General features: G+C 38.3%; 1 protein-coding gene across 1 annotated transcript in view; it reads right to left on the reverse strand.

Annotated features, from left to right (window-relative positions):
• Nucleotides 1-12,847, reverse strand: part of PREP (prolyl endopeptidase) — an 89,722-nt gene that overhangs the window by 58,925 nt on the left and 17,950 nt on the right. Inside the window, exon 7 of the mRNA XM_075202849.1 lies at nt 9,854-9,959. Within this exon, the coding sequence (XP_075058950.1) occupies nt 9,854-9,959 (106 nt within the window). The remainder of the gene's footprint in view (nt 1-9,853; nt 9,960-12,847) is intronic.

The raw sequence follows: 12,847 nt of genomic DNA on the forward strand, positions 1-12,847 counted from the left end.
GATCTCTCTCAGCGGTCCTGAGTATCACACTCCTCTCACTCTGTCACCCCCGGCAACCACCAACCACTCCCCACTGTCAACCCCGGCAACCACCAACCACTCCCAACTGTCACTTCTCCTTCAAGAAATATATATATATATATATATATATTTTTTTTTGAATCTTTATAAACACTTTTAACAATTAAATTAACAAATTAAAAACATCTTAGTATACCAAATTTCAGCCCTTTCTGAAATTTTTTTTCCACACACACTAAGAATTTAGTAGGTCAGTGTATAACTCCGCCCAGCATTTGGCGCTGCAGCTTGGTTTTATTTTTCCACACACATACAGACAGACTAACACACGCCATTAAGCATTTATATTATAGAATATATATATATATATATATATATATATATATATATATATATATATATATATATATATATATATATATATATATATATATATATATATATATATATATATATATATAACGCGCCCCATTGAATCTGCCCCATAGACAGGGATTACAAGATTTTCGCAGTATACCAACAAAATCAGATAATAGAACGGACTGTTCAAATGCTGCCTAATATAGTCCACCCTTTGACAGGTGCCATCGTAACAAGATAATAATGTTATTCACTTTTCAGTTGTAAGTGGTTTTAATGGTGGGTGGGAGTGTGTGTGTGTAAGGTTGGAAAGGGGACAGTGAAGAGGCAAGCTCAGTCGCTTCCCAGCAACACACAGACAGGGTGGCATAGGAGGTCCATCCTGTCACAAAGACAAAGATTTCAAGGTGTTGAATTGGCCTTCAAATTTCGCAGATCTCAGTCAACCGACCATCTATGGGATGTGCTGGAAAAGCAAGTCAGAGTCATGGAGGCCCCACCTTGCAACTTACTGGATTGGTCTATGCTTGTTTTTTAGCATAGAAGTGGATAACATACACAATTCTGAATCTCTTATGATCTTGCGAAAGGCACATATTTTTGAGCAGTGATTTAGTAGTTGTGGAAATTAATATTTCCAAGGGTAGCAGACAAATTTGCAGACTTATTTTGTGCTGGTCTCTGATATTGTTGCAAGCAATGGTTCTATTTTATGGATTTTGCCATTACATATCTGTTCTAATTGTTTATTGGGGAAACTCAACAAATATATGCGGCATTACTAGATTATGTTTGAGATGTAAAAGATAACCTTTCAAGTTGTAGTATAACTTTTTTGACACACGCTTTTACATTAAAGTTACTTGTGATACAATATTATTGGGCCCATTATGTGGGTAATGTTTTTCCATTCATCAGCTGTCATTTTAGTGCGTAAAAGAAACCGATACGATACACTCAGTACATATGATCTGATAGCAGATGCAGTACCTAGGATAGTAGTGTTTAACAACTGAATTGTTCCTTTTGGAGGTAATAAATATTGTGATATCATGATTTCTAGCTAATGCATTTTTCTTATTACATGTATGTTTATTTTGTGGTAAGCACTTTGTTAACAAACTGTAAAACTTACATTACATGGTCACAGTGGCTGGGGGGGCAGCTTAATGATTGCACAGGTGCATTCTGTTCATTGTCTTCATGTCTGGGTGATAGGGGATGGTGGATATAAGGACAGTTAGGCTGAAACTGAATTTTTTTTATTTTCTTATTTCACATGAAGACCTTGAGTGCCACCTATTTTTCAAATTTATGGGGACAGGATGATGATATATGCATATTGCTTATGGAATTACAAGGAACATCAATTACTAGTGCTATAGTTATACTGGGAAGCAGTGAAGTTGTACTCTGACAGTAGTCTTATGGTAGCAGTAGTATAGCATCAGAAAGGGATTATGATGAGAAAGGAAAACATTGGGAATGATCCATGGGAAGACTTACAGGGAAAATACTGTTGTATTATATTGTATTAAGAAGTTTACACAAGAGAATTGTACACATACACATGACAATAGGAATGGTATGTGATATTCTGTCACAGATCAGTAATGGAAGTCAATGTACCTACACATAGCTATTGTATAATGTTTGTTGAACTGTTATACATTTAGTGTGTAAGATTATGTTATATGAGATATGTTGTAACTGTCACAATTCTCAATGAGGGGTACCTGCTGACGCAGCTCAGATAGAGGGTGCGGAGTCTAACGCGTCCCCTGGTCTTTTCCAGGAATCCCCGCAAGGAGGTATGGGTTTTGCTGCTGGGGGCGCGCAGGTCACGGTGCCTTACGGAGCCGTGTAGCGAGGTAACAAAGATAGTCTGGTAAGCCGGTTCGGTAATGTGCTAGGAGCGGATGATGCAAGGGAAATCCAGAAGAATGGTCAATCTAGCCAGGTCAGTAATGTATGAGATCACGGTACACAGGGAGAGTCCAATAGAATAGTAAGGCAGCCGGGTCGATAATGATATGTACAGGGAGAATCCAAGAAGATTAGTCAGGAAAGCCGGGTTAAAAGGAACACTTCAGAGGAGCAGAGAATAGTCAGGAGCCAAGCCGGAACACACACAGAGAACGCTGGAGCTAGGGAGATCTAATACTCTGGCACCAGCATGATGCCAGAGTCTACTTTAAATACTGCCGGGAACCAATGAAATGCCAGCGACGTGATGTCACCTGCCGCCGTTGGCGATCCGAGTAGCATCCCGTTGCCTAGCAACAGGACGCGCCTGCGCAGTGGAGCCGGCAATAGGGCCGGAAGTCTCGTGTCTGGTTGCCTGGCATCCAGATGCGGCGGAAGAAAAGGAAGGCAACCATCCCGAAGGAGCGGAGGGACGGCGCCTAAAAGTAACATTATAATATAAGTAAAATATAATATTTTATACATCTTTATCTGCATTGTGATTGTGGGATATATACCACCTTGATACACTATTGAACATATAACTGTGAGAGTTGTACGTAATTTATAGTGGAAATGACTGAAGTAGATAACGCTAATAAGGAAGTTTGTGAAATAAAGTAATTAAACAAGACTCAAAAAAAAAATCTTGAAACAGTGTATGGAAATAGCGATCAAATAAGAACATTAAATATGCACTATTCTGCTTTAACAACACCCCTATAAGCAGTATAACCACAAAGACTAAAACCTACATTATAAATTTCACATTACCTATACAAGACTAATTGAAATATGGAAGTTAAAAAGGACAAAGAAGCACCTCAAGATAGATTTGCATTTTTTTTTTTACAAATACACCGTGACTACAAGGTTGTTTATATGACTGCATTAAAAGAAATGAACACGCAAACCTAATTTTAAAAAAACAATATTCAGTATATGGAATTAACAAATTTAGAATAATAGTATATTAGAATACAGTAAAGGTCAAAATCACAAAAGCATGAAGATATTGCATGTAACGTAAAGTATCTATTTTTTCCCATTTTCTGCCCTGCTGACAAAGCAGAATCAAATACTGGCCAATTATAATGTTTCAGCAGTTGAAAGAGGTTATTAAAAATGAAGTTATCTAACTAGTGCAGTGTCTAATAAACCAATGTTATAGCCAAGAAGAAAATGGAGACTGGAACTCCACATCGATAAAGAAAAGATTATAAACCATAAAAGTACAGCTCGCCCTGAATTTCTGAGCAGTAAAATACATTTCAAGCCATACTGGAAAACATGACACTGCTCGGAGTAGTATGACAAATAAGGGAGAAGATTGTATTAACATATTATAAAAGAGCTGCCAGCATCTCTGATCTATTGCAACTGCCTTAACTGCGCCTGCATATCTGGTTCTAATATAGTGTAGATACCAATCGCTGACACAGAAAAGGAATTAAACAGGTTTTCCTTCTGATTCAACTGACCCCCAGCTCAAAAGGTGACAAAGGTTTAAAGTATTGGTCTTCCATAAATCAGATTCCCACCCCTACGATCTATTTTACATGCAGCTGCTGGATTGATTTTCTTTGCAAATCATTCTTCCCCTGCTGAGCCAATCTGTCAGTCTCTAAATTTGTTGCCTGTTTTTCACCGAATCCAATATAAAATACTTCTACTAACATACAAGGCCATCAACAAAACTGCACCTATCTACATATCCTCAGTTGTCTAAAAATATCTACCGACTCGACCCCTCTGGTCAGCACAAGATCTGCGTCTCTTATCCACTCTCAGTACTTCCTCCCATTCCTGGTTACAGGACTGTTGTCAGGCTGCACCTACTTTGTGGAATTCCGTCCCTTGCACAATAAGACTTTCCTCTGGTCTTCAAACCTTCAAGCATTCTCTAACAATCCACCTCGTCAGGCAAGCTTAAAATATTACTCAACCACCCTAGGCTACCCTATCACCACCTCTTACACAATTCACACAAGACAACAACCCTCTGACCACAGACCAACATTGCTGTGTGACTGGATCATATGGCCCTCTAGGCAATCTTGAAATCTGCATTCTGGCTGCACCAATATGCAATGTGTAGAACTTGACCTCATATATCAGACTCCCATTGTCCTATAGATTGTAAGCTTGAGAGCAGGGCCTCTCTGTTTGTCTGCATTACCCAGTAAATATAAATGATGATGAAGGATATTTTATGGCTAGGGGAGGAGGTTAAGAGGCAGCGTACCACTGTCAGAGTGCCATGGATTCCCCCTGGGGTGTAAGCATGTCGCATGATAATGAGGACATGACCCTTTCACCAACTGCCTCCAGCACCGGGAGGTATGATTTATGACTAGGTGATTTTTAGTAATCCAAGGCCTGATTCATCAAGGCATACAAATCTAACAGTGCGTGTTTTTAAAACCTGCACGTAATTCAGGCATACGCACATCCGTATTCAACTAGGAGCAAATTTGAAGAAACATCTAATTTCCCCCCCTCCAATGAAATACATTCATCAGGAAGTTATCAATGTCTCCTGCACATAAATGCATTGTTACAGTAGCTCTCGATTTCAAACACATGTTCAAGCATGAATGTGACAGTCATCGCTATCACTCAGCACTTACACCATTCATTTGAGGTACCCAAAGCCTGTTGAGAGCACTCGAGCCTAGCACACCTTTACTGTACAATGACTAAGTGTATACGCACATTCCCCCTTCCTGTTCCACCGATAAAATCGTAGCCTGTCTTAATTGTCCTTTGCACTTGAAGATGAATTGTATACACTTACATTCTCTAGCATACAGTTCATTTCTGGGATGCGCAGTGCAATTTAATGCAAAATTCAGCAAGTATTGGCATCTATGTTCCTTAATGAATCGGACCCACAATGTCAGGATATTAATCTTATAACAGTGATGGCTTATTTTGTGACAAATCAATTTATAATACTTTGTGCTACAGAAGTGATATGAAGTGTGAAGACTGTTCAATCTACCAATGTTGCACTAAAGCATAAGATTTAGTAAATTATTCTCAGCTATAGATAAGGACCACTAAATCTCAAAATTAAAGTTTTCAGATATCAACCATGGAGGTACAGCATTGCCTTACTACTGCATTACAGACAGCTGCAAATCCTCCCACTCATTTAGTACAGTGTTCTGATGGGATCTTATAGAGTTTGAAGAGTGGATTCTGCAAGCTTGTAAGCTACTGTGACATCGCTGATCCTACCCGTGTATGAATCAACCAATACCAGTACCTTTCTGTTGCACAGCAAAACTGAAGAGCTATCGCTCACACTCTGCTTAATTACACAGGCACCCCCTCGTAACATGGTAGCCTGTTGCTGGTGAATGAGAGAGAGCTTGGTGGAGGTATGTAGCCTACCTACCAATAGTCCAGCAGGACTGTCCCGGTTGGCGAAATCCAGAAGGGGTGGGGAAATGGCTGGAGAATTAAGGATGGTTTTGGGTGAATTGAGGGTGTGATGTGTGGGGATTAGGGGCTTGGCTTATATTGACAGCATTTTCCTTAGATAAGTGTTAAAAAGTTATTTGTATATTATTGAGCTGAGTAAAATACATTAGACTTTCACATATATTTATAGCATACAGTGGCTTTGCTTTCTCTTTCACGATTCATTTATTAGATTAGTTGGGCTATTCTGGGTAAGAAAACCTCATTTAAAATATACAAAACTTTTTTACTTTATGGTTAATCACGTTTAAAAGCTCAGTGTTTAAGTTATTTACTTAAACAATTAAGAAATTCCTAAGTTCACATACTAAATCATAATATTCACTCCACCAAGAATTATAGATATTATTGTGAGCTAGCATTTAAATGAGAGATCTCGGTCATTGATCCCAACATCAACGCATGCACATGAACAAAACCACAGGTGAGAATGAGCCTTTGTTACATTATTCCAGTGCTGAAGTATCATATACCTCAATATCTTGCTCTTTCAAACAACATTTTATCCAACTAAGTGTGGATAACAAACTACATCATAAATCATGGATTGTAGTTAACTTTTTTTCCCCTCATAATCCTGCAACATCAATAAATTGACACATTACGAAATGCACAGCACTTAAAACTACTTGAATCACTATTATAATTCAGCTGATTGAGTTCTGGGACACTTCAATCAGAAGATTCTGACTTCCACAAAAAAAACACTCCACTCACCCAAAACATCATACATCCCCGTGAACCACTGACACTGGCTGCTCAATTTAAGCAAAATCATGCCAGCCGTAAAAATTAATTTTCTGAAGAAGTTCACATGTCTAAAACATTTCAGCAACTTCCATCATCCCAACAAAATTGGCAAAAGAGCCTCAGATTACCATGCCAAAAAGTCGACTGGAGTGGTGTAACGCACACCTTACTGGAGTGACGAGTCAAACTTCCCCATCTGGAAGTCTGACAGACAAATCTGAGTTCAGCGGTTGCCAGGAGAACACTTCCTACCCATTTGCATACTGCCAACTGTAAACTTTGGTGAAGGAGAATAATGGTCTGGGGCTGTTTATTATGGTTTGGCCTGAGCCCCTTAATTCCAGTGCAGGAAAATATTAATGCTAAAGCAATGACATTCCTCGCTAATTGTGTGCTTTGGGAAGGTTTCCTGTGTCAGCATGGCAATGCCCCAGTGAACAAACCGAGATTCATCAAGAAATGGTTTCCCGAGTTTGGTGTGGTATAACTTGACTGGCCTGCACAGAGCCCTGACTTCAACCTAATCGAACACATTTGGGATAAATAGGAATGCTGACTAAGTTAGGCCTTATCGCCCAACATCAGTGCCCGACCTTACTAATGCTGTTATGGCTGAATAAATGCAAATCCTCGCAGTCATGTTCCAAAGTCTAGTGGAAAGCCTTCCCAGAAGAGTGTAAGTCATTATACGAGCAATGAGGGTGGTTGTTGGTGGGACACAATATCACCATATTAATGGCCATGATTTTGGTATGACAAGTTCAACAAGCACATATGGCTGTGATGTTCGGTTGTCCACATAATTTTGTCTATGTAGTGTAGCATAAATGTGTACCTCTTAATGCAAAAATAATTAGGGAGCTCTGACCTAAGTATCCTGTGACAGGCTAATTGACTGAACAGAGAAAGATATCTCCACATGATACCCAACTGTTGTTCAAGGCTCTTGTGAGACAGAGTGGGCATTCATAAAGATTCCAAATCAATAAAAACAAAAAAAAATGTAACCTTTAATACAGGACATCCTCCTTTAATATTTTAAACATTTAAGGCTCATTATACATGCATAGTTTCCTTTTAAGAATTTAAATTGTAGAACCAGTTAAATGTCTTTCTATCCTTGTACACTAAGAAAAATATGTTCACATAATTTGGGAATAATGCATAAAAGCCATGAATTTGCTTAGACAAATTACATGATGTTATATAAACATGCACTAAACAAACATCTAAAAACTAAGTTGCAAAATATGCACAAAAATTACACTTTTACTCACCAAATGTGAATTACATTTCAACCACATATTTTAAAAGTAATATATTATTAATGAATGTCACTTTGTAATGGATTCTGAGTAAATAATTCATTGAAGTTTGGTGTAGTTTTTCATTATTTCAATTGGTTTTCAGTGGAAATAAGAAACCAACTAAAACCTGAAGATTAAAACGCTTCCCAACAGGCACCAAGGAAGTGAAAAATTCATAAAGTAAAGCATCAGTAGGGACAGAATCCAATTTTCGCCTTTAATGGATTTCAATTATCATATTTTGGCATGAAATGACAAGACCAAAGAAAAGTCTTTAATGGCAAATGAGAATTATCTAAACAAGCACATGATCCCATAGTTCCCTATTCACCTAGTAAATGTCAATTAAACACACACAAAAGACATTGCAGGAACAGCGCACTGCATGTCATATTCAAGGAGAAAACCCTCAAATGGGCATTGCAGCAAAAATAAGAAGTGAATTCCGGAGAAAGACCTAATCATAGCATAAAAAAATCTATGTAGGTTGTAGTGCAATATACCTGACTGAAAGGTTACCTAACCGCATGTGCCCTTGTGAGCACGTGGATGTGTATGATGATCTGTAGAATGTCAAAAAGGATAAAGATCTCTGTATTAGCTGAAATTAAACTATAAGAGCAAGCTGTGACGAGCAGATTTATGTGCTATAAACTATTCTAATTTATACCAACAAAACAATTATGGCACCAGGAAAAAGGGTATGGAGAGAAATAGACAGACACTTGTACAGCTATCAGTAAAGCATAAATGCCAGACAGTAGTTTAATAAAAACGGAGGTCAGTGTGAGGGCGCTGAAAGGACGTTAAAAACACTGAATGAGTGACATTATGTCATTCATTCTGTGTGTTTTCATTCTAACAGTAGGCTCCCAAGGAGCACCTAATGGTAGCGCTGGTCCTGCTAATGCCGGTATAATCACCCTGAATGTGTGTTCCAATATAACTTCAAGCAGTAGAGAGGGGAAAACCTTCTAAAATGTTTATCCACTATACAAGGTCTAATGAAGTTATAGGGACATGAACTTTAACTATTGGGCTTCTGTGCTAAATTTGTGCTCTTGCAATAATAATTTTGTGGGTTTGCACCAATTTTGTTGGGGTATTCTTTGTCTGTATGGGTTTTTTTTGGAACAGTTAAGGCTTTCTTTTGCTAGCATATTTTCTTTTTCTTTTCTTTTATGGGCTTTATATTAGGGACCAAAGGGCAAACAATTCACTTTGATGAATCTTCCCAAAAACAAATTTTAAACATTTAGCGCAAACACATAAATTAAGCCCAATATGGAACGGAGAACCTGCCAGTCATGTCAGGGCAGAGGACAGTTTTCAGATTAAATGGCATTTCTTTTGAGATTTTTCTTCTGGAATTCTCAAAATATTTCAAATATTCATATTATTACTTCACAACATTTACCAAATAATTGTTTACATTTCCATGAGCTTCAAAATCATACACACAGAAAAGAGCTCAATGTTAAAACAAGCTGTCAATCAGAACAGCAAATGTTTTGCCACGTACAATTGTCGCTGTATTAACTTTTACTTCACGTACATGGAGATAATGACCTAATTTACAGTTGCAGCGACAGGGTAAAAGCATTATAAAGCGGAAAACGCAGCCGATTTCTCAAATAGAGGTGGTGATCTACAGGTTATATTATGCTTGGCCACTGAAGGATCAGCTCCTGCTGCTTTTCTTTATCCTACTTAGTGTATGGTTGATTAAGCACTTGCCAGTATTATTACATGCAGGAGGAGGCCGTCTCCTTAAACGAATAGAACAACTTAAATTCAAGAACAGTACAACATGTCAAATAACAAACCAGCTGAAGATTTGCAAATAGAATAAGATTGTCTTTTTTATCTAGTTTGTTCACAGAATAAAAAAAAACAAAAAAAACAACAATTTATAAGTACACATTAAAAGGTATTGCCTGAAAGTAAAACACATTACTCACCAGTAATACCGTTTGATTGCTTGTGTAGATCGCAAAACCACAAACGATTCACTGGATCACAGCCCTCTCGTATAGACAATATGACGTACCGACCATCATCTGAAACCTAATGGTATTGAGAGGATTGAAAAGAAGAATAAACACCTATGAATGAAAAACCTAGTCTTGCCATATAAGGCATATTTTAAATTTAACAAAACATGTCTCAGCACAATGGGACGCATTGTACTGTCAAACCCCGAAAACATGTCAAGGCCTCTTCTGTGTCAAGCTGCCACTACTTACATTTTACAGTGGGTGGCGCTGTAGCTGTCAGGATGGATACATGCATGCAAGTAGTTTTCAAATTTTGTACAAATGCCAACTTTGCAAACAATTTTAAACAGTATGCTCACAATGACTGTTAGAAAACTGGAAATTTTGTTATTCATAATTATAAAGTAATGACATTTACAATGCGATTTGGGCTCTCTCTATACTATTAGTGCTCTGAGCTGTTACAGAGCTATGGCCATCCCAAGTAATAAGAATATGGTTGCAGAGTCCTTCTCCTTGTGATACTTAGAGCAAAATTCGATTGTGCGCAAAGTCCCATCAAAGACTAACATGATGAGCTACAGTGCTAAAACATTTCTCAAATACAGTCATGGCCAAACGTTTTGAGAGTGACACAAGTATTGGTTTTCACAAAGTTTGCTGCTTCAGTGTTTTTAGACCTTTTTGTCAGATGTTGCTATGTTATACTGAAGTAAAATTACAAGCATTTCATAAGTGTCTTAGGCTTTTATTGACAATTACATTACGTTTATGCAAAGAGTCAATATTTGCAGTGTTGACCCTTCATTTTGAAGACCTCTGCAATTCGCATGCTGTCAATCACTGTCAGAATTTGTGGGTTTTTATTTGTCCATCCGCCGCTTGAGGATCGACCACAAGTTCTCAATGAGATTAAGGTCTGGGGAGTATCCTGGCCAATGGACCAAAAAATTTGATGTTGTGATCCACGAGCCACTTCGTTATCACTTTTACCTTATGGCAAGGTGCTCCATCATGCTGGAAAAGGCATGGTTTGTCACCAAACTGTTCTTGGATGGTTGGGAGAAGCTGCTCTTGGAAGATGTTTTGGTATCATTCTTTATTCATGGCTGTGTTCTTAGGCAAAATTGTGAGTCAGCCCACTCCCTTGGCTGAGAAGCAACCCCCCACACATGAATGGTCTCAAGATGCTTTACTGCTGGCATGACACAGGACTGATGGTACCGTTTACCTTTCCTTCACCGGACAAGTGTTTTTCCAGATGCCCCAAACAATCTGAAAGAGGATTCATCAGAGAAAATTACTGTATCCCAGTTCTCAGCAGTCCAATCCCTGTACCTTTTGCAGAATATTAGTCTGTCCCTGATGTTGTTTTTCCTGGAGAGAAGTGGCTTCTTTGCTGGCCTTCTTGACACCAGGCCATCCTCCAAAAGTCTTCGCCTCACTGTGAGTGCAGATGCACTCACACCTGCCTGCTGCCATTCCTGAGCAAGCTCTGCACTAGCGGTGCCCCGATCCCACAGCTGAATTTACTTTATTAGACGGTCCTGGCACTTGCTGGATGTTTCTGGGTGCCCTGAAACCTTCTTCACAACCATTGAACCTCACTCCTTGAAGTTATTGATGATCCGATAAATGTCTGATTTAGGTGCAATCTTACTAGCAGCAATATCCATGTCGGTGAAGCCCTTTTTGTGCAAAGCAATGATGACTGTACGCGTTTCCTTGCATGTAACCTTGGTTAACAGTGGAAGAACAATGATTTCTAGCACAACCCTCTTTTTAAAGCTTTCAGTCTGTTATTCTAATTCAATCAGCATGACAGAGTGATCTCCAGCCTTGTACTCATCAACACTCTCACCTGTGTTAACGAGAGAATCACTGACGTGATGTCAGCTGGCCCTTTTGTGGCAGGACTGAAATGCAGTGGAAATGTTGTTTTTGGGATAAAGTTCATTGTCATGGCAAAGAGGGACTTTGAAATTAATTGCATCTGAAATTAATTCATCTGATCCCTCTTCATGACATTCTGGAGTATATGCAAATTGCCATCATAAAAACGGAGGCAGCAGACTTTCTGCAAAATAATATTTGTGCCATTCTCAAAACTTTTGGCCATGACGGTATACTAAATTAACTGGTAATCGGTTTTATTAGGCTCACTAGTCCATTTCATCCATATCTGTGTAAAAAAAAAAATACTATTACATGCACGTTACAGCCATTTTCATTACTGGAGTACACAAACACACTTCCATTTATGAAAATGAAAGTCAGCAATGCCCCCTTTAGAACATTCATCATGTACATGTACAATACAAATTGAGAAAAACAGAAATAGTTTTAACATATGTTCTATGATAGTTCTTTGCAGCTAAGATATTGGAAGGGATTTCCATTAACTCCAACAGTCAATATAGTTAATTTAACGGATTTCTGCTCTCAGAAAAATCGACGCTGAAATTGCCGTGGCAGCGGTAATAAGATACAGCAATTACCGTACAGTAACATTTTAGTGGTGTTACACTGTAATTAAAGGTCTAGCATGTAGACATATAGGGGAAAATTACAGTTATAGTGCGCATTCTTACTGTTAGTACGGTAATTTCAACGCTAATTTTTGCTCGCAGCTCTGAGCAGCAAGCAAAAAGCTGTGTTAAACTCAAACCCGTTCAGCTCAGAGACCATAACATAAGAAAGCATAATAGGTAACAGTGGTGTGTGTTATTAGAGGGGATAGAATACGGAAAGGGAAAATTAAATATCTGCAAGAGTATGGAGGCAAAACTTAGTGTTGTGGAAAGTGTAATTTTACATTTGTTTATGTTTAATGAACATGTAACAAGTATACTTGATTAGCTTGTGCTTGGCTCCAAGCTGTAAGTGTATCAATGTTGTGGTTTTTCTATACCACACAAAATGGATTTTAAAACACAGAATAATATATACTGTATTCAT

Source organism: Mixophyes fleayi, chromosome 3 (assembly GCF_038048845.1).
Source record: "Mixophyes fleayi isolate aMixFle1 chromosome 3, aMixFle1.hap1, whole genome shotgun sequence".
In the NCBI taxonomy this organism is placed as follows: Eukaryota; Metazoa; Chordata; class Amphibia; order Anura; family Limnodynastidae; genus Mixophyes; species Mixophyes fleayi.